The sequence below is a fragment of the Fonsecaea pedrosoi genome (assembly GCF_000835455.1).
Source record: "Fonsecaea pedrosoi CBS 271.37 unplaced genomic scaffold supercont1.4, whole genome shotgun sequence".
In the NCBI taxonomy this organism is placed as follows: Eukaryota; Fungi; Ascomycota; class Eurotiomycetes; order Chaetothyriales; family Herpotrichiellaceae; genus Fonsecaea; species Fonsecaea pedrosoi.
The window spans coordinates 4336552-4358652 of record NW_013550612.1 but is presented as its reverse complement, the minus strand read 5'-3'; the positions used below and the strand labels follow the sequence as shown (position 1 = coordinate 4358652).

At 51.4% G+C, this 22101-nt stretch overlaps 6 protein-coding genes and 1 non-coding gene across 7 annotated transcripts; all 7 read left to right on the top strand.

Moving 5' to 3' along the window:
• Window positions 1-524: 524 nt before the first annotated feature.
• On the top strand, window positions 525-5620 carry Z517_07385 (uncharacterized protein; the record flags this gene model as incomplete). The annotated part of the gene is made up of 2 exons (XM_013429122.1): window positions 525-5313; window positions 5367-5620. 2 exons carry the CDS (start codon window positions 525-527, stop codon window positions 5618-5620), a joined length of 5043 nt encoding a protein of 1680 aa, XP_013284576.1.
• A 1321-nt stretch (window positions 5621-6941) lies between these two features.
• On the top strand, window positions 6942-8923 carry Z517_07384 (uncharacterized protein; the record flags this gene model as incomplete). The annotated part of the gene is made up of 7 exons (XM_013429121.1): window positions 6942-7223; window positions 7295-7396; window positions 7457-7537; window positions 7591-7856; window positions 7923-7990; window positions 8043-8271; window positions 8344-8923. The coding sequence occupies 7 exons, from the start codon at window positions 6942-6944 to the stop codon at window positions 8921-8923; spliced, it is 1608 nt and encodes a 535-aa protein (XP_013284575.1).
• Window positions 8924-9408: 485 nt separating this feature from the next.
• On the top strand, window positions 9409-9514 carry Z517_07383. Its single transcript has one exon. It is a non-coding gene; the product is annotated as a tRNA-Ala (tRNA).
• A 350-nt stretch (window positions 9515-9864) lies between these two features.
• Window positions 9865-11147, top strand: Z517_07382 (uncharacterized protein; the record flags this gene model as incomplete). Its single annotated transcript, XM_013429120.1, has 5 exons — window positions 9865-9968; window positions 10019-10052; window positions 10111-10220; window positions 10273-10619; window positions 10672-11147. The coding sequence occupies 5 exons, from the start codon at window positions 9865-9867 to the stop codon at window positions 11145-11147; spliced, it is 1071 nt and encodes a 356-aa protein (XP_013284574.1).
• Window positions 11148-11839: 692 nt separating this feature from the next.
• Window positions 11840-12947, top strand: Z517_07381 (uncharacterized protein; the record flags this gene model as incomplete). The annotated part of the gene is made up of 4 exons (XM_013429119.1): window positions 11840-11959; window positions 12022-12070; window positions 12130-12550; window positions 12608-12947. 4 exons carry the CDS (start codon window positions 11840-11842, stop codon window positions 12945-12947), a joined length of 930 nt encoding a protein of 309 aa, XP_013284573.1.
• Window positions 12948-14241: 1294 nt separating this feature from the next.
• Window positions 14242-16488, top strand: Z517_07380 (uncharacterized protein; the record flags this gene model as incomplete). Its single annotated transcript, XM_013429118.1, has 7 exons — window positions 14242-14378; window positions 14440-14459; window positions 14520-14697; window positions 14751-14955; window positions 15005-15446; window positions 15760-16116; window positions 16175-16488. 7 exons carry the CDS (start codon window positions 14242-14244, stop codon window positions 16486-16488), a joined length of 1653 nt encoding a protein of 550 aa, XP_013284572.1.
• Window positions 16489-18237: 1749 nt separating this feature from the next.
• On the top strand, window positions 18238-20441 carry Z517_07379 (uncharacterized protein; the record flags this gene model as incomplete). Its single annotated transcript, XM_013429117.1, has 2 exons — window positions 18238-18384; window positions 18438-20441. 2 exons carry the CDS (start codon window positions 18238-18240, stop codon window positions 20439-20441), a joined length of 2151 nt encoding a protein of 716 aa, XP_013284571.1.
• Between the last annotated feature and the right edge of the window lie 1660 nt (window positions 20442-22101).

Here is a 22101-nt window from a genome sequence, read left to right as displayed (position 1 = left end):
CCAAAGCCGCCGCCTTCCTGTGCTTTTCCCTCTTTCGCTGTTTTTCATGCCTCTCTTTCCACACCTGCGCCCTCCTCCACTAAACACTACTCAGCCAGTACCAGTACCAACGTCCGCTCCCTCGACTTCCCTTCCCACTCTCTTGACTGACCTTACTGACCTTTGCAAATTGTCATTCCCTTCGCGCGAATCGTCGTTCCGTCCCTTCTCTTGCGTCTTATGCTCCAGTACCTTCTGAATCTCGGCCAAAGGAGCGGCGGAACCATATCCACTTCCTATACAATCGAGCCCGTGTCGCGTCGCAAATGAGTCCTAATTCCCAACCTCGAGGCCACTGATTTGCCGAGCGGACCAACTGTGCGTGAAAATACCATCACACAATACTTAGCAAAATTGTCCTTCCGACAGTCGCTGTCGATGCCATGAATTCGTTGCTGGTTGCTGGCACTCACAAACTTGTGCTTGGGGTGGCTTGCGCATGACCATGAACCTCGATATTCCACTTGGCCTTCCTCGCTGATGCAATGGCCGCCGCCATGGTTGCCTCCGAATCCTCCCTCAGCAGCCGCGTTTCCTTGATCTCCCTCGACCCGGCGGTTGCTAGTCACATTACTGGCACTACCAGGACTACCACCGTCCCTTCTGCTTCGCAGTATGGGTCGAGTCCGAGAAAAAGTACCAAAACACCTGACACCGACGTCTCCCGCACCCACAATAGAAACAATTCTGCTCCCAGTATTTCAGACAGGAAGGCACCGGTATCGCTCAGGCGCGTCAAGGATAGTACAGAGGTCTTGAGACAGCGCTCAACGAAATCATCTAAAAAGCCCAAGCAGCCGCTGGAGACGGTCCCAGACAATGTCCATGGTCGCAACTTCACTGTTGGTAATGTAGGGACTGGTGGGATCCTCTACCTGACGCCGTCAACGCATCAAACAAGCAATGCATCTCCACACTCTGTTGCCTCACCAGTGCATTCACCGTCAACAGCACCAGCTATTCTGAGCAATGGCGAACAAAGACCCCTTGTGAATGAAAAGGTCTCAACCACCCGATCAGTAACCTCTTCTCATTCGCAGCAGACAACCTCTTCAAAACGGTCTGTTAGACGTTCACCGAGGCCCAGGGTCTTCTCGAGTCACGGTCGGTCACAGTCCTTCTCTACTATTGAAGAACATCGCCAATCATTGCTGGCTCCACAGTCGCGGACACTGAGGATCGTTATCAATCGCCCCGAGACCGCAAGACCAAAGACATCACAAGAATCCACTGAAGAAATGGCTCTAGAATTTCATCCCACCCTAGAAGTTCCTATTCCACATTATCGTATCGGTACATTCCGCCTCAGTTCCAATGGAACTCCAATGCTGAGGGGGTCCTCATTCACCAGGGGATCTATCACTCCCTCGGACGTCACGCCTACTCAAGCTATTATGCAGGCAGAGGGATTCTTTGCAGCGCCGCCGCCTGCTAGCATCAAAGCCTTCGCAAAACTGGAAGCAACAGAGATGAGCGGCGGAGAGGAGCCGCCGCCCGCTACACCTCCCATGCCATTACTCGCCAAGGCATCATCTACCTCGACGTCCAGTGTGTCCAGCATCATCCAACCACAAGTTTTTGACCGATTGACCGAAATGTATGATGATCCCTCGGTTGTCCGTTATTGCCAGAACGTGAGGGAAATCACTGCGGCCACACCTGCTCGGATTATCGCCCAAATATCGTCGGACTCTTTCATGGACTATGAGCTGGTCTCTGATTTTTTCCTGACATTTCGGTCTTATATGTCGACTTATCAAGTGCTTGATCTTCTCCTTGCGAGGTTAAGGTGGGCCATAGGTCGCTTAGAAGACGACGGCAGGATCATCCGCGTACGCACGTTTGCCGCCCTTCGTCATTGGATCCTGAATTATTTTATGGATGACTTTTTTGTTGATCACCGCCTTCGAGTACGTTTTTGTAACGAGGTCAACAGACTGTACAACGACGTCAGGGCAAATCCAGCGAATGGGTTCAGCGACCTCAAACTCCTGCGCGACTTGAAACGTTGCTGGAATGGGCGATGCTCGTTATGCTGGGGTGCCGAGAATTTCGATCTGGACGGTGAACAGGAAGAAGACATTCAACCCGGGGGAGTGGATGAGACTGACCGTACCCCACGGCAAGGGACCGTCGCTCATCCTGCTCAGGCACAGCATGCAACCCCCCAGACCGCAGTCTCACGAAAGGCGCAACAAAGTTGGTTCGAAGCAGATACTGCCGTTAGGCCAAGCCATGATCGCCAAACATCGGGAAATTCTGGTCTACTGAGCGATGGCAGCGTGCAAGCAACCTCTTGTTTCGTTCCCAAGCACCTTCTACGCCCTAGCGGTAGTGGCAGTGAAAGTCATTCGAAAGCTCCTCATCCGGTCTCTGTTCAATTAAGACGAAAGAACGCGCCCGCGAACTTGCACGTAGTCACTCAACCCCTACCAGCTCAAAAGGTCATTGGCCACAAGAGAGGAGCAAGCTCAATTGATAGCAACAGAGAGCCAACCCCTCGCAAAATGCAAGCTGAACCTCCTGTGCAGGTCGTGGAAGATGGAAGCATTATTCGAGGACTTCTTTACAGCCCAAGCACTCCTTTCGTTCAGATTGTGTCTTCGCAGTCCACGCAATCTCTCGACAGACGAGAAATGGGGGCCTCCAGAGGACCTAGAAAGGAGCATGGTACACACTCTGCGGCTCAACCTGTTGCAAGGAATATCTTTGGTTCGTTACGAAAGGTTCTCGGGAGTAAACATGGTCATATCGATATGACCCTGATCACAGTTACTCAGTCTGCCCAAGATGGTCCGGTACGTGGTCAAACGGCACATTTGCCTCTTAATGTTTCTAAATCTCATGACGAGCTACGAAACAAGCTTGGAACGGTTGTTCCTGGAAAGGGCGAAATGCGTATCGATCTTCTCTCGGCCGCGGCATGTCAGAACTACGAGACAAAATTTCCTTCGAAACATCGAATCAGTTATGCTCCATTCTTTGCCATTAACCGTCCTCTTCAGCCAGCCGCTTCAGCTGAGGATGAACAGGAACCACAGCGAATGCCAAGTCATGCCACTCGTCAAAGTGGCTCAATTTTAATAGTTGACGATACGCGTCCAGAGTTCCCTTCGATGTCTGGCGCGCTTCCAGTCCCAGACATCGACTTTGATTACGGGGAGACTGCTCCTTTACCTCTACTCAGTATGCCTGGTCCTACACTACTGGATGATCGAAGAGCCAGTCTTGATGGTGTTGCAACACAAAGGAGTTCAAACGTCCTTCCACATGATATAGGTCTGCCACCAGCACAAGAACACAGGAGCAGTTCAGAACTGGTCACAAGAGAGCTCATCGAACCCGATGCTGTGTTCGATGTGCAGGCTGAGTCCCCGGTTGCGGTTGACAGAGCACATTCTCCTACGACGGCCAGCTCCAGAACTGTTCGGGAGGAGATCAAGCCAGTCGATACTTTCGCGGATGCAGATCTTGTCATTGAATCTGAAGAAGCCTCTGTCCCAGAATCCATGCAGAACGGAAACATCGATGCGCGACACTCGAATCCCGAGACACGACTCCCGCCGCAAACCCTTAGACGGAGGCCAGGAGGAGACCTACGTCGAGTGGAAAACGTGCAGGAATTGGATCATGCATTTCACCATGCTTCACTGGATACTGCGAGCGTCATCTCTGAATCAACTCATGGATCATTACTTATCATGAAAACGGATACTGTTCAGCGTATCGCTTCGGTAGAAGTCCCGCCACCCAAAAAACCCATATCTCTGATCAATACTCACTCGTCCCAGCACCTTCGGCCTTCCTTCGAGGCCGCTATCGCTGGCTTTTCTGCCATTCCCGATGACGAGGATGGCGGACTCGAAGCAACCCTGATGAAGCTTGAGGGCCGGTACGAGAAGAGATCACCACCAATGGAACAGAATCCGCTGGACACTGCTGCAAGGAGACGATCCCTACCAGAGCTGAGTCGGATGTCTCAGCCAGGAGCTAGTAGTTCCGTACCGACCACCGATCATCCGGTGCCAGCTCCTGCTCTCACCAGCGCCATTCGCACGACAGTGGATGAAGTCGCCTCGGAGCAGTCTGGGGACGAACCCCTTACTCCAGAGCCTCTGGTGGTGGAACTGAAGCCGACATCCTCTCGCCGATCTTCCATCTTCGGCCTTCCAACGGAAAGCGTGGCCGATTCTGACGAGTCTTATGGATCTCTGCCATTATTGAAACGGGAAGCAGGTCATGAGAGCACCGCCGAGGCTCTGCCCATGAAACCAAACACAGATTTGCCTATGGTTGCACCGGGGTATTTTCCACAAGATCCTCCTCAACTATTCCATCTACCCAAGGGACCTCCACCGAGCGGAGTCAAGCACAGGACAAGTATTCCACGACCAGAGACTGCCAACGACAGTGCACGATCCTTCCTTCTAGATGAAGACGAGAACCTCTCAGACCTGTCTTCAGAGATATCTGTGGACATCATCAATTATTCCGAAGTCGCAGGTCGTTCTATCTCGCCCATGCTTGCCGCCCCTGGAACAGCTATATCTGGGCTGGAGATACCAGCACACCCGTTGACCTATGCCTCGGTGGTGAACTTGCGCATCCCAACTCCACTAGAACGAGCCTCGGATCCCATGCCACAGAGCAAGACAGCGCAAACGACTCAACGCCAGAATAAAGATCAGCCGACCACCGAGCAAAGAAACCTATCATTCACAGAGCCATTGGCACGTCTCCCGGCAGGTCCGGCGCATATGCCTTTCATCCTCGCTTGCGACTCGCAAGTTCTTGCGCAACAAATGACACTGATAGAAAAGTCTGCACTGTCCGAAGTCGAATGGTCCGACCTGGTCGAGATGCGGTGGAGCAGCAAGACAGATGACGTTCTAGATTGGGTCGAGTGTGTGTGCAACGGAAACGTGCGAGGCATTGATCTAGTCAGCACGCGGTTTAACCTAGTTGTCAAATGGACCTTGTCCGAAATTGTTCTGACACAGGACATTCATGAAAGAGCACGAGTCATCACCAAATACATCCATGTCGCAGCACATGCTCGCCGACTACACAACTACGCCACAATGCTGCAACTCACGCTTGCGCTGACCTCGACCGACTGTACGCGACTCGCAAGGACTTGGGAGTTGGTGTCAAGCTCGGACAAGTCGTTATTGAAACATATGGAAGCACTCGCGCAACCGTTGCGTAATTTCCACGATCTGAGGGTGGAAATGGAATCATCCGATCTCAGCGGTGGCTGCATCCCATTTCTAGGTTGGTCATTTCTTCATTACGACCCATGACGCAGATGCTAACGTGTACCCCAGGATTGTATATTCGTGACTTGACATATAATGCACAAAAGCCCTCTCATGTTGCAAGTACTCGCGGGAACGAGTCGCTTGTCAACTTTGAACGTTATAGGAGCACGGCTATCATTGTCAAAGGTCTTCTACGGCTAATTGATGCCAGTTCCAGGTACAACTTTGAACCAGTCCAGGGAATCGTTGAGCGGTGTCTCTGGCTGGCCGCTCTCGGCGATGAGCGGATACGCAGCGCAAGCAAGACATTGGAAAACTAATCAATGGACACAAATATTGGATATCAAAAGAATAATGGCTGGAGGGGGGATTTGATCCGGAGGAGCCGCCACTCAGCTTATGCAGGGTTTATTGCCACTATATTGATTTCCAGCAGTTTAGCGATTGGCAGCGTCAAGCTAGCAAGCGTGCCTCTTGTTTATTGAGTTGTCTGAGCCTTTTTGTATTTGAGAAGTCACTCGAGATATTGGATTGCTGGTCAACGAGCAGGATAGTTTGACTCTAGCGTGGTGTTGGAGGGAAGAGGGTTGGTTGAAGTCATGGATAAGTAGAAAACGACGCGGTGGAACGAAGTCTGAAGCGATTCAGCACTAGAATTGTGTATCACACAATATAATTTGTCGACTGGAGAGAGAAATCAAGTCCCCTATCTTGAGCGGGCCTGTACTCGCATTTCAGTCACCAACCACGTCCTATTGAAATACTCTGCTGTGTCGTGATGGACGCAGGCGAAAATTCAGGCTTCCACTTCCTCGGCACCGCCAAGTGGCGGTTGGACAAAGTGTGGAATTCATCCTTCTCTCACACCGGCTCAAGAGAGCATGGAGCACAACGTCTCGGTCCATCGGCATGCGTCAACCAAGGGGACTTTTGCCATTAACTTTTCTAACTCATGGACTACACGCTCAACGGCAAGATCCTCGTCTTCACTAGCCAACGCTAAGCCATCAAGATCATCCACCTGTCCCGTCAGCGACGGGGAGTAAGGACACTCCTCGAGGCCAGAATGACCCATGGCTGGGCAGCAAGAGACGGCCAGGCATCGAGGTATCTCTTGTGTGCTGGTCTATTATACCTACGAAATCTCACAGTTTGATGGCTAACTCTAGACATCAGGGGAAGTGGCCAAATGGTCTCGGTTCCTTTGACTTCACTCCCCTCTTTTGCCGTGGAACAGGAATCTTGATGGCGCCGCGCGTTAGACGACCCTAACTCCGATCCGAGATAATGGTCAATGGGAAGAAAAGGGAGGATAATTGCTATTATGAACGGCGCCGTTTGAAAAGATTGATCCTTTTTGGTGGGATATGAGTTTATGCCGGTTGTCGATGGCATCATCTTGCTATACCGATGGCATCATTTTTGATATGCAACAACAACCCAATGAGGTGTCTGGAACCACCACACAACTCCGCATCTAGTCGGAGAAGTCCCTTTTGATCCCAGAGAAATGGTAAGCAATGGGGAGCGTTCCGATGTTTCGCTCGAGTACAAAGAGCACGGCCTGGCCAGATGTACCTTGGGCTTGGGACTGAAGCATTCGTATCAGCATCTAAGCTTCCCCAAGGCTCTTGGGATACAATGGCAGACAAGCTTTTTGTCTCGGATGACAAGGGAAACTCAAGCATTCCTGTTGTCTCAGAGACCAAAGAGGACAATGGGATCCATGTCGCCCGTCGTGGTGAAGAGATTGCAGAGGACTCTTCCCTTGAGAATGAGATCGTCGGTTTCGATGCTGCGCGGATGAAGGCTCGCACTCTACTGACTGCGGCCGAGGAGAAGAAGCTGATGCGGAGGGTGGATTGGCATCTCATGCCATTGTGCAGTATCATGTTCTTACTCAAGAACATGGACTATCAGAATGTATGAACCAGCTACTTCCACTGCCCATTGACCGGGACTGTCAATATCAGGCACTGACCCAAATTTCACAGGCGGCCAACGCTCGAATCATGAATAAGGGAACCCCAGACAACATTATGACCCAACTGCATATGACCGCGGATGAGTACAACTTTGTCTCGACCATTTACTTTGTGAGTTGGCCCGCTACATCCCCTTACACTTGGTCTACATAAGTACTCATTGCAACATAGATACCTTACATCATCTTTGAGGCTCCGAGCAACCTATTCATCAAGAAGATGCTTCCTTCTCGATGGCAGTCCCGCATCTTGGTAAGGAATAGTCCTCACTCAGAGTTTCTCGCAGTATGTTGATGATGTCGCAGATCTCCTGGGGTCTTGCAATCGCATGCCATGCTGCAGTCAAGAACAAGGCTGGACTCTATACAGCCCGTTGGTTCCTCGGCATGTGCGAAGCAGGCATGTTTCCCGGCGTGCTACTGCAAATGGTGTACTGGTACCGGCCCGACGAGATGTCGATTCGTCTCCTCTACTTTTATGCTCTTGGAAACTTCTCCAATGTCCTCAGTGGCGTGTTGGCATTCGGCTTCGACACAATCTCAGGGAGCCATGGCCTTTCTGGGTGGCAATGGTAAGCTTCAGAACTGCTTCCTCCTCAATGAAAAGGGAAAGGTCGACTCATGGAGATTACTGCTAGGCTGTTCCTCGTCGAAGGGGTCATTACAATTGCGTTTGGTATCTTGCTATTTTTCGTCTTGCCAGACTGTGAGTACAAAGTGATTCTCAGGAGAAAATCGCGGGCTGATCAGTTGTACAGTCCCGAAGCAGGCCAAATGGCTGAGCGAGAAGGAAAAGGCATTCATCCAAGCCCGCTTGCCCGCCAATGCCCCGCGAGCGGAAGAATTGAATTTCAGCTTCCGCGAAATCGTCACAGCTTTGAAGGACAAGAGGATGTGGCTGTTTACGCTCGTCTGGGCAACGATGACTGTTGGCACGACAGGTCTGGGGTTCTATCAACCGACGGTCATTGCGAACTTGGGATTCACGTAAGTACCCGCAAGCTCGCTGAAACGCCCGGAAAACACTCATCTACGATACTCATTCTCTTTTCTCAACAGGTCAATTGCGAAAAGCCAACTCCTGAATATACCCACGTCCTTCCTCTCCATAACGATCATCGCCGTTTCCGGATACTTCGCAGACAGCGCTTGGTTGCCTCGCCCCACAATCCCACTCGGCTTCCTCGTGTCCATATTAGCATGTTACAGCGTGCTGTACACGTTTCCTAACAACGGTGGCGTCTACGCAGCGACTGTGTTGGCCAACTCAATTGCACAAAGTTGGTACCCCATGATGTGGCCGTGGCGTGTTCAGACCACTTCTCGTGCAACGGGATCTGCGTTCGCCATCGGTTTTGTCAACAGCTACGGTCAGATTGGTGGGGCAATTGGACCACAGATCTTCCAGTCCAAATATGCGCCACACTACACTGTGTCATTTGCCGTGGCCATGGGCATCATCGGCGCTTGTATCCTGGTCACCTTGTTTACCTGGTGGGTTACGCGGGAAACGGAACGCCAGACGAGGAGGATCAAGAAATTGCGCGTGAAGGCTGCGAAGAGAGGAGAATCGGTGCTGGATGATGTCGACGCGAACGCAGATATAAAGAGAAAGGAAGAGGTGGGCATCTCAGCTTAGCCCAGAAGCCTACCAGGACCAACGTGAGAACGCGAGCTACAGACATCGCCTACGGATAAACGGATACATACACCATGCTTTGAGAAGTAGTAGAAAATAAAAGATAGAGCAGAACCTTGAGCAGAACCAAAATGCAGCCAGTCAGTCAATCCACCTATATCTGAAGTTGTTTGACCTGTACGTTTCGTTCAAGAAGTCCCGGAATAGATAAACATCGTCAGCGGGACTTGGAGCAAAAGCTTGTCATCTTGTCGGAGTCAGTGAGAGCTCCGATGCAGTTACTGCTTCGAGAACCTCCAAAGAGTGCGTACACTGTGTGGAAAACCCATTTGCGAGGTGCGAGCGAAGACGCGGTCTCAGAGAACGGTGAGTAATTATTCCCGATATTCCACGTGTCCGAAAAGTTCCGAGTGCCAAGCGATCCCACAAAAGATAAAAGATAATATATTATAGGTACCGATTTTTAGTCAAAATGACTATTATTCGGGCGCATAGCTCAGGGGTAGAGCGCTCGCTTTGCATTACCCTCAACGAGTGACACGAAGGGAATAAATGTGCGAGAGGTCATGGGTTCAAATCCCATTGTGTCCAGTCTGTCAGATACTTTAAAATTTTATTTGGAGGTATTTTTTGCTTCCTCTGAAAGAGGAGCTCTTTTCAACTCATAGCGTTGACTATTTACCAATTACAGGCACCAGTACCTAGGCTGCCTAGGTAGACTATAATTAATGGAAAACAGCGCAAATATCGTCACTCTCAGTTTGCCTAGGCATTGATCACGTGTGCCTTTCCCTGTCTGGCTGTGTTCGCTAGTCTAGGCTCAAAACTTTATTTTATTTTTGTTTAGCCTGGTATCAATATTCATGCTCACCGGCTGGTATAGAGAGTACTGTACCAGTGACTGCTCCCCGGTTCAATCCTTGTTTTCAATATCAGCAGTCATGAACGGCACGAAGCCTGGCCCGTCGGTGGCTGATATGGCCAATATGTCTACCGAAGAAAGGATGGCGGGCATGGAACATTCTGAAGTTCGCTACTTTACGAGGTTGGTACGGCTACCAAAATGACAATGGCGTCAAGTAATCCCAAGCACAGTTACGATCATCATGGAATCCACGAAGAGATGCTGGTACGGAACCAAACCTACCTCCCACCTGTAGTGAATCGCAAGCTGATCACAATTGCAGAAAGATGAAGTCCGGACCCGATCTTACCGAGACGCTATCTACCAAAATCCACATATCTTCAAAGACAAAGTCGTCCTCGATGTCGGCTGCGGCACAGGCATCCTCAGCATGTTTGTGCATCCACTGACCTGCGGTTGCAGAGACATAGCTGACTGCGACTAGGTTCGCTGCAAGGGCGGGTGCTCGACATGTCATTGGTGTCGACATGTCCAGCATCATCAACAAGGCCAAACTCATCGTCGAGACCAACGGGCTCTCAAAGAAGATTACTTTACTCCAAGGCAAAATGGAAGAGGTGGAGCTACCTGCACAACATCTGAACAATGGCAAAGTCGACATCATAATATCCGAATGGATGGGCTACTTCCTGCTATACGAGAGCATGCTTGACACGGTCCTTTACGCTCGCGACAAGTATTTGAGGCCGGGCGGCAAAATCTTCCCAGACAAGGCCACGATCTTCATGGCGGGCATTGAGGATGGAGAGTACAAGGAGGACAAGATCGGATGTAAGTGCGGTCAACAAGGTGGTTAGGGCGCAGGCTGACTTTCCGTTTCCAGTCTGGGATAATGTCTACGGATTTGATTTCTCCCCTATGAAAGAGAGCGCTCTGAGTGAACCTCTAGTCGACACCGTGGAGTTCAAGGCACTCGTCACGGACCCGTGCCCTGTCTTCACTATTGACCTCAATACGGTCAAACCGGCCGAGCTGGCATTTTCAGAGCCCTTCCAGCTTCGGTGTCAAAGAAACGACTTCATCCATGCTCTTATCGCGTGGTTCGATATCGACTTCACGGCGTGCCACAAGCCCATCAAATTCTCCACGGGGCCTCACACCAAATATACGCACTGGAAACAGACTGTCTTTTATCTGCGACAGGTTCTGACTGTGGAGGAAGGAGAAACGGTAAAGGGTTTCCTCTCCAACAAGCCCAATAGCAAGAACCGACGAGATCTCGACATCAAGATCGACTATGAACTCGAGACCTCGGACCCCAGACGATCCGCGCGCGGAACCTGCGAATACCGAATGTAAGGCCTCCCTGTCCCCCGACGTAGCCGCGAATTACTGATCATTCGCAGGTGCTGATCCCATGACAACAATGGGAACGACATCCATCCTTTGCATGGTTATTCGGCGTGATCATGAGGTCTACATCCGTCCTGGATAAACCCTTGGAGATCCCGTAGCATTCATTGATCTGTGAAAGGGCGATGAGAACAGACACATGGATGAATACCTCGTTTACGACGAAAAAGGTGACCGAGATGGAGGCCCCCCGGAACAAACAAACCCAAGCTCCTCGTTATTTGTCTAAGATACCCCACGAGTTGACGCTGATTTTGATAAACGAAAAATATTCAATAATAAAGGCACACGACGATAGATGTCGTAGCTACCTCGAGCTGAGATCTTACATCTGACATTGCACGCTGAATTCGATGAAGTGTCCTTGTTTCGATAGAAGTGATTGATTGATTACTCTTCGTGATGGTGGCCTTTTGCCGGCTAACGTTGTGATCGAGGCATAACATCTAACCTCGGCACGCGGCTCCCCACATCCCAGTCCGCGCACCTCGAAACCCCCCCAAACTTGAAGCTGACTTTGTCCAATGTAATCCTTTCCTCTCCCAAGTCCTCTGTTTGATTTTGGAGCTGACCAAGGTGCATTTAAAGCTCGGATACTTTTCTTCCTCTCCAAAGAATACCTCAGCGCTCGAATCAGAATGTCAGGTCCTGGTGTTGGCTTCGAATATCCTCCGACCGAGGTGTCGTGGTTGAAGAGAGATGTCCTGCTCTTCGCCGTGAGCATTGGCTGCACGGTGGATGAGTTGCACTTCATCTACGTGAGTGCCTGATAGCGAGGCCCCTCGAGTACACTGGACACCTCTCACTGACAACTCTGTAGGAACTCCATCCCAATTTCGCCGTGTTTCCCACATACCCGATCATCCTGCGTGAGTCCTGTCCTCGTCCTGGCTTGTCCACCACAGCTCCGAACTCACAGATGCGTTAGCCTTCAAGAAGACCACACAAGAAGTCATCGACTTCTATGCTGTTCAAGCCAGCAATCCTATCCCGGGCATTCCCAAGATGGACCCAAGACGTGCCGTCGATGGCCAGCGCCACATCGAATTCCTCAAGCCTCTGCCACCGACATCCGCGGGCCGAAAATTCGAGCTGCGGTCCAAAGTTATTGGAGTCTACGACAAGGGTAAACCTGGCACGGTGGTCGAGACTGAGCAGACCATCGTGGACAAGGAGAGCGGTGAGGTGTACAGTCGGGTGATCAGCTCTGGCTTCTTTGTCGGCCAGGGCGGTTGGGGTGGGCCCAAGGGCCCTGCGTCCGTCAACTATCCGCCGCCCAAGGGCCGGGAAAACAGTCCCGATGTAGTCAGCGAGAAGCAGCTGACTCCGGAGAGCGCACATCTGTACAGGTAAGCAGCTCCAACCTGGTTTCCAATACCAGCGTCTCTGACACTAAGCGACTGCAGACTCAACGGCGACTATAACCCACTCCATGCGACACCTGAACCCGGTAAGCAGATTGGTTTCGGAGGCGCGATCATGCATGGTTTGTCGACCTGGAACTTTGCGGCACATGCCCTCCTCAAAAACCTTGGTGGAAGTGATCCAGCCAACATTAAGGAATTTGGAGCTCGCTTCGCCGCGCCTGTAAAACCCGGTCAGAAGCTTGTGACAAAGATCTGGAGAACTGGCGACATCAAGGACGGCTGGGAAGAGGTCCGATTCCTCACTGAGGTCAATGGTAAGGTTGTTCTGAGCAACGGTCGGGCGCTGATGAAGGTTGTGGGAGGAAAGAGCAAGCTTTGAGTAGCTGCTGGGGATCAAATACAATCCCGGATAAACATGAAGATCTCTTCTGAAGTTGAAAGATACTCGGTCACCCGGTAATCGACCCCTTTCCTGTGGATTGTGACGTTTATTCTATTCTCGTCTCATTCGCTGCTCCCTCTTTCATCTCATGCAGTTCTTCATGACCGCGCGCACGCCTTGCGACACGGATAGCTTTGTTCAGGAATATCCCTACAGGAAGGAGAAATTCTCGGCACGGTGTCAGACGGCCTCAGGTCCGACATAGTGAAAGTCTGAAAATTTCTTCGATGATCCTCGACCATCGTTGTCGTTGGGTTCCGCTCCCAGAGTCGGATGAAAACGGCGCCAGACACAATAACGAAAACGAGGTCGGCGTTGAAAGAAAAGGCGGAGGGTGCGATGATGGGGCGGATCTGGGGGAAGTGCTAAGAGAAGTTCAGTGGCGCCGTCTGGTGCCGTCGGCTTTTGAGACGACAAATCAATGGGTGCGGGGCGGCATTCGACTTCTGCGGAGTGGAATTGCTAGACACACCAGGGCATCCACACCTATCTCGACACCCTGCTCAACTCCCTGTCTCCCTGCTCCGTGTCACCCCGGGTTGGGCTTGTAACGCAGAACGTCAAGGGGATGTTCTTTCGCTCCGACCGGAAGCCTTCCTCGATCGGTTTGCTCCTCTCTTAGCCACTCCTACCTTCCGCCTCAACCATATCACTATTGGTGCTGTTCTTGTGCTCGCATGACGACGTGGAATCTTGGCACCTTGAATGATCGACATCTCAGCTCGCATTCCGCCCTTGATGCTCCCTCTGTCAATGGAAATGCTGTTACATCAAAGCTGACCTCGCTTCTGCTGATAGGCTGATGCCGCCGCTCATCTCCTGTACCATCCCTTTGGGGGACTTCCTTCAGAGGAACATGTTCCATCATGTTGCACCCGACCCCCGCAAGTTGACGGTCTTGAGCTGCACAACGAGAATCCAACTCCTTGGCGCCCGCTCGATTTTCTCCGTGGATTTGCCAGATCTGGCATGGGAAAAGGCATCGTCAATGGCGCTGCGAAGAAGGTTTCGAGTGCCAGCAAGGTTTTCTGAAGCAATTCCAAGCCACCACCCAAGCTGTCGGGCGAGGAGGCCAGTTTCTTGGTAGAGGTCTTGGTATATTTAAGATGGACGAACTCGCCCTTCGTCCTTGCACGGATTGCTCAGGCCAGTGTGACCCTGCGGATACGTTTACCATAATCTCTTGTCCTTCTCAAAACATTAAAAAGAAATCTACCCCCAAATCGCAATCATGGGTGGAGGAGGAGGTAAACCTCTGAACATCTTCCGCCTTGGTAGTTCCCTGTCGGATGAACCCAAGGAAGTTCTAAACTGGAGACTTTGGTTTGCGGTTGTCTCTTTTGGCATTATGGGTGCTGCTAGAGGAATGTGAGTGGCCACCTGTATCATCCCATTATCCAGGAATGCTCCAGCTGACAGCAATGTATAGCGATGAAGGGTTGATCAGCGGTAAGAGACACAACGGGAACGTCACCGCCAGCCCGATCTTTACTGACCGTGTCCGACCAGGCACGTTTAACACGGATGATTTCCAGCATCTTTTAGGTTTCGACAAACTTGATAAGGATGACTATGCAAATGTCAAGGGCAATGTCTCCGCAATGGTTCAGATAGGTAGCGTCGGTGGCGCCCTACTAGCCTTTGTTCTCGCCGACCGTATCGGTCGTCTCTGGGCCACTCGACAACTGTGAGCTGTCTCGTTCTTATAGTGCTCAGAAGCTTTGCGCTGACTACATCTAGATGTCTCCTTTGGATTCTTGGAATTGTCATCTTCATGACCAATAACGGACGATTGGGCCAGGTGTATGCTGGTCGCTTTATTGCAGGATTAGGAATTGGCCAAACTACCGTCATCGCTCCTGTTTACCTTTCCGAAATCTCACCCCGGGCCGTCCGAGGACTTTGCACTTGCGTCTTCTCAGGCTCGGTGTACATTGGAATCATGGTGAGGACGATACTCCCTCCCGTCAACTCAGCAAACTGACCTTCTACAGCTGGCATACTTCTCGACTTGGGGAAGCAGTCTCCACATGAACCAAAATAAGGAAGCCTCCTGGATGGTGCCGACATCCCTCCACCTCATCTTTGCCGGTCTCATCTTCGTTCTGTCGTGGTTCAACAATGAGTCCCCTAGATTCCTGATCAAGAAGGGCAAGGTAGACCACGCAATAGCCAACCTAGCCAAGATTCGAGGCCTCGCCCCCGACGACGAATACGTCACGGCAGAGATCAACGGTATCAAGCATCAACTGAATGAAGAGCAGGAAGCGACCATGGGCCAGGGCTTTGTAGGCATTCTCCGAGAGATGTTCTGCATGCCTAACAACTTCTATCGCATCTACCTGGGACTTGGAACTCAGTTGCTGGGTCAATGGTCCGGTGCTCAAAGTATCACCATGTACGTATTGGAACTACCTCTTGTCTCTTTGAACATTTGTTTCAGACTAATTTGCCTCTTAACGCTGTTACTGACATTGAGTCGCTGTTTAGATATGCTCCTGACGTATGTTGCCCATTTACGATGGCTGTCTTTCTCTGGAGAAACCAGTGGCAGTTGGAAGTCCACTATATTGAGTTGTGCTGATTTATGATTTACAGATGTTTGCGCTCCTCGGCACCAAAGGGGACAATGAAAAGGTAAGTCTGATGCAATCACACTTTTATGCAGCACAGGACTGACTGGATAATAGCTGTACGCCACAGCCATCTTGTGAGTTCTATCCTCCCCCCAGGTGACACCCTACACCAGTCACTGACTGCGTTTTGATCTGCAGCGGGGTTGTGAAGTTCGTTGCCTCCATTTTCTGTGCCTTGTTCTTGGTCGACGTTATTGGACGAAAGAGATCTTTGTCCATCGGCATTGCCCTACAAGCCATTTCGATGTGCTACATTGCAGCCTTTTTGACAGCTGTGCCCAATATCGATGACGACACTGTCTTCACAGCTTCACAAAAGCATGCTTCAACTGGTGGTATCGTCATGATATACATTTCAGGTGTCGGTTGGGCTCTAGGTTGGAATAGCATCCAGTACCTCTTGAATGCTGAGATCTATCCTCTCAGGATCCGCGCTGTCAGCAGCTCACTCGTAATGTGCTTCCATTTTGGTGAGTCCCGGTTGCTCCTAAGGGTTAGGGTCAGGATGCTAATACGGTCTACAAACAGTCAACCAATACGGCAACTCGCGCGCTGTGCCAAATATGCTCCTTGATCTTAGCCCCAAGGGAACATTCTGGTTCTTCACCGCGATCACGATCCTGGGCGGGGTGTGGGCATGGTTCTTCATCCCGGAGACGAGCGGCCGCAGTCTTGAAGGCATGGATGCATTGTTCCGCCTTCCCTGGTACAAGATCGGACGGTATGGACAACGGGAAGCTAATTTCAGTGATCAGTTGGAGCGAGAGAGAGTGTTGGAAGAGAAGGCAGCCGTTGGCGGAAGTGCTGCGCAGGTCGAGGTAGTGCAGCAGGAGAAGGTATAAATGAGGTTCGGAGACGGTACAGCACTATGACACTAAGAATGTCGCTCTGACATGGCTCGGTCTGTAAGACGAGAAGTGTATACTTGCTGGCGTCTTATCTTCTGAGAAGAAATTGGTATCGGAGAAGGGGCACTGGTGCGAGTGTTAGGTTCACTGCAGTACAGAAGCAACAGGCAAGGCGCTGTAGAAGACGTGGGAATGGTGCGTGCGAGGAGTTAGTCGTGTTTCATGATAGACGTTGACGGCTGGCTGCCAGGAAGTCGTTAGTTCATACAATCCAGGAATCCATTGAATCTCACAGGCATTTTGTCGGGTTGTTGTGATGAAGAGAAAGAAGTCTGGGGGTGGTCAGAAACGCAGCTTTAGCAGACAGAGACCCCTCGGTCTCCCAGTCACTTTCTCAACTATGCAAATCCTCGTCCGCTCGATATTGGCCCACGAAACCAACTCATTTCATAATTGATATAATACAGCAACTCATCAGACTGTGCAACCCCGCCGTGTCCCAATGTGTGAGGGTCACCAAGCAAACAGGTGTGTCAATTCTCCTTGTGGACAACAGAGCCCAGAGTCAGCTCAAGCCTCACTGCCCCTCAGTCGCCACACTAACGCAGGTACCCGACAGGAACGCGCGCAACACGCGACGCGCACTGCCGAGCGTTTTGTTCTAGGCGTTGTTGCTAACGACCGAACGCGGTGCTCCAAGAAAGCCGAGTCCCCAGTGTTCCTCGTTGGATGGTATTGTAGCAGAAAACGTCCCGCCCAACGGTCCGCCCAGGATGTCCCCTCTCAGGGGTTTTTGCAGACACCACGTCTCTGCTCTGATCCCTGCCGAGTTGCGTGGCTGCTTGGATCGGCCCCCGATTTACTCGATTGAGACCCCTAATCTGTCAGACAGACGCAAGACATGTGATAAATTGAGGGCTCAGCAAGAGACGTCAATCTGTGAACAGCAGGCCATCCAAATCCTCTTCTGCATCCTCACCATCTGTTCGCTCACATTTCGCTTGGCTGGGCACGGGAGACTGCTCGTTGTCTCAGCACACCTGGAAAGGAAAAGTTGGTCAATCGGGGAAAAAAAGCCCCCTGTCCACCAATGACTGGAAGATAAGGACGAGAGTGGTCGACAGAGGCAGAGGCTAGATCCAATTTTGGCGCGCCACAGCAGCCTATCTCACTCATCCCCTGAACTCTGAACATGCTTTTGGGCGGTTTTTCAACGTGCACCAGTGCCCAAACGTGTCCCTCCATCCGTGCGACTTACTCGTACATGCAAAACGCAATCTCCGCAGACGATCGAGGCTTTGGCTCTGACTGATGTCAAGTACCCTTTTTATGTTGCCATGGCCTCCTTCTCTCTGATGTACCGGGAAGAGAGACGTAGGCATGAATCTGTTCTGGTCTATCAACACCCCTGGTCAATCCCCCCTATGTGAACTGAGGTCTCCATTGATACCTTGCTCGATCCCCGACTCTCGTCCCGCCTTAAACTCGGATCCTCCCACCATGTTCTTGGTCGGGCAAGACTGGAATCTTTTGTCTGTGGACGCCGCACCAACCATAGACACTAATCTCATCGGTCCCCTTCACTAGCGAATCGACTAGATGAAACCCATATCGATATAACGTTCTGGGACTTGCTCGTGGAGTAAAAGCTTCGACCCCCACTCATCGAAGCAAACGGTCTTTCTCTTTCTTGTCTTCCTCCCCTCCTCGCGACATTTGCCCACGAGGAGGAAGATAGGCAATATGGGGATACGTCCGGCGCTGGAGAGATTCTCTGCTCCCGCAAGGATACAACGGCTCAGCATCTTCGCCGTAGTGACTATTCTGATTGTTCTGTTTTTCCAAAACACCTTTGTGTCTGAGAACTCGGCAATCGCCCATCACAAAAAAGTGAGCGGCGTCGAAGCCGTGTGTTCTCTGCGCTGTTCGCTAACAAGTCCTAGGTCGACCGATCGAGGTCTGATTACTACCTGCAATGGGGACCCTTCGAGCCGTTACCGATACCGGGGTTCGTGAATACTGGACTGCCTGGGAAGAGATCGTGCGATACTCTGAAATACAACTCAACAGTCGGGGTGCAGAAGAGCTTCTTCCTCGACGATGACATCAAGCAAATAGCCCTGTCCCTTGACTCGCACCCGATGGTCGACTATCCGGATGAGATGATGAACGACCCCATGCTGGAAGCGAATGAGATCATAGACAAGACATGGGCGCGCCTTTCTGGGTCCAGTGTTTGGCTGCCAGAGCAGAAGGTCTTTCTGTCCGTCACTCGAGTCATCTTCTGCCCTTCAAAAACACGCTCGGTACCTAAGATGAGCTTCTTGCGAGGTCAACTATATAATCAAGACTGGGAACATTTGGACAACCATACCATTACTTGGGGTGGACAGCAATTCACGTTCCCCCTGGTCTTTGACGTCCCGACGCAGTGGGAGGAAGACGGAAGCTTGTACGGACCCGAAGACCCCCGGATCATCCTGGAGGACAGTGTGGAGGGTGCGGAGCCAGTGGTCATTTTCAACATGATCGCAAGACGAACCGAGTGGAAGAGAGCGATGTATATTTTCCGACCGTTCTCTAACTACTCGACTGTTCTCACGATCAAGGACGCCGACCGACAACATACCGAAAAGAACTGGGCACCATTCTTCATTCCGAACGAGCAACAGCACAGAGCAGTTGGTAATAGCCCCTCGAAAGTGGTTGCAACTGTACGTCATCCCAGCGATTACATCCATTTTGTCTACAGCTTCAAGCCTCTACGAATCTTGAAGTGCCATCTCCGGTGTGGTGACTGTGAGTTTGAGTACGAGCAAGAGGTGCCTGACAACTTCATGACCAAACACAATGAGGACGGCGGGAGTCTACGTGGCGGAACCAACTTCGTCCCAGTTCCCCTCCCGTCAAGCATGCAGATCGACCCCCGAGTAAGAGTTTACGCAGCTTTCCCCCGAACTAACATTGAGAAACATTGTGACGGTAGTTTCTATCGTCCAGAGTTTGTGGTCATGATCAACATTGGCACTCAGTTCCACCTCGCCTTTGCTTCTGAGTCGCTCGACTTTGGCACCTCCCTCCTTGACCTTGGCCCCGAGGATGACCGCTGTGACAAAGGCCGCATTCTTATTCCCAACAGCGTCGCCGAATGGGATACGAGCGATGGCCACGACGTGATGAGTGTGACGTTCAGCGTCAACGACGAGACTGTTCAAGTCGCTCGTGTTCAGGGGTTGTTGGCGTTTGTCCGGAACCTACCTCAGTTCAAGACACTCCTGAAAAAGGACGGCCTTCTCAAGGGCGCTGATTCCGATCTGATGAGCATATTGTCTTCCTGGGTCGGGGACGACGTCCGTGGTTGTCTTGTAGAGGCAGCTCTCAACTACGCCGCAGCAGCACAAGAGATTACGCACCCGAAAGAGGGAGGAGAAGTCATGGATGTGACCAAGGAGCTAATGCTCAAGCTCAAACAAGAAGCCGACAGCGCTAAGCAAAAGGACGAAGAAATCTTCAACCACGGGTTTGAACCAGGACATGTCTATCTCGAACATCCTCCTGATGTTGACGGTGCCGGTGGCCCAGAACCCTTCCGCTTCGAGATGTTGGGCGAGTTTTCCGACGTCGAAGGTCTGTCCGTGGAGGGCTTGGACGGTGATGGTCAACAAAATGAAGATACGAAAGACGATGCTAGTCGAGAAGAGGGAAAAGAAGGCGAGGAAGAAGATGAAAAGAAAACAGATGGAAACGAGAACCCGGACGAGGATACAGCAGGGCAGGAGAAGGGAGCGATGGAGCCAGATGAGGAGGTGAACAAGGACGATCCTCAGGGAGAAGACCAAAAAGACAAAGAACAGCCGCCACAAAGCGAACCCGAACTCAACCCCAAACCACAGCATGCTCACCATCGGTACCACAACCATCAGAATAATCGCAGAATGTGGCCATAACACCTAGCAAAGACATCAAAAACCCCTTTTCAGTTCGGTCCACGTACCGCGTCCTGGAATTCCAGAGTTGGCCATCATCTAATGACCTGGCAACACGATTCTGTCAGCGGAAATTCTGGGAAATATAACGAGCCTGCATGCGACCATATCTCCACTCCGAATGCCTGCGCAGCTCCGTGTCTTCTTGACAATAAGCTGGCTAGGAGATTGTCTTGGCTTTCATTGCTGAGCACTCCCCAGGTTTTCACGTCTGTTCTTCGATCGGCCCTGATTTCCTTTTCTTTGGTGTTCAAGGACGACTATCCCTTATGAAATTGAAATGGGATAGGACGGTTTTTCTGGTCATAGACGGTAGACGGGCACAACAACGAGGAATGGGTCTGGGATTGGTTGAGGGTGTTTAGGGATTGAATGTTGTTGCTCAGCGAGGAGTTCCGGGTCTGATTGGAGGAAAACTTGAAGGACCTAATGATGGCACTTGGAGTCAATGCGGAATAATGCACGTATGACCAAAGACATGAAGGATGACTCAGCCAGGTGAAAGGACATCAAGCACCTCGTACAGGATCGAAGATGAGTGAAAGAGTATATCAGGCGGGCGAAGAGGGAAACAAGAGATTCTGTCATAATCTCTGTCCCATTTGTCTCTGTCGGATCCTGACATGTTGAGCCTCATATGCCGCATCAGGCTTCCGAGAACGTTGCAAGAAGCCGGCCTACTGCCCTTGGGTTGCAAGTCTGCGTGTAGTTCCTTGGGGACGGTTTCGCTGGTGGAGTTCGGATGAAGCACTTAAGCCACGCTTTGTCCCTCCTCTTGGTGAGATCCTCGTGTTCCTTCTTTCCATCGACCTAAAGCAGGCCCAACTTGGCTATTGCGCCGTGATCCAACCGGACCGAGTCGATACAAGAAAGGATAACATTTCTCGGGATGAGATCAACCAAGACGGAATGCGGGCGGTGTTCATCTACTGGAGCCAAGCCAGTTCGTCCCCGCATACCATTACTTCCCGAGTCGAAGTCCCGGAGGATGGGGGCTGATGGCGGTGTCTGGGCACGCTAGAGATATGCACAAGGTCTTCTGGGCGATGAAGTGAACAAGTGCTAATGGGCGGAACGGATGGCACTCAGGAGGACTTTTGACCAGGGGCGGGCACCCGGAAGCATTTGGTTCCTGAACGGAGGACTCGAACTCGAACTCGAACTCGAACTTGGACTCGCAGGGGGCAGGAAAGTGCTCGTGAATATCAATGAGTTGTGCCTTTTGTCTGTCTTTTGTCTGGTCTACGAGTATGGAGAGTGTTTGGCAAACACAGTAAGACTGGTAACAGAGACAAAGACACGAGTCTGTCAATCAAGCTTGATCGAAAGAGCCAAGCATGGCACTATTTCCGCCACAGCGAAACTGGTGAGTAGCGACAAAAACCTCGTACAGAGTTGAGTGAGAGGAGCGCAGGGAAGGGTTGGTTTGCAAGTCCTTTCACTCACCGCAAGTCATCATTGGTCCCCCCGCAAAAGCCGCAACACCCATCCTTTTGCTCCTCGTGCCAGCGTGCCATCGTGCCATCTTGGACCCGTCATCTTCCTCTCCCCGTCATTTCGTCTCCAGGACCCGCTGCACCCGCAATTCTAGACCCCCATCGCTTCTTCGACCAGCCTTGTC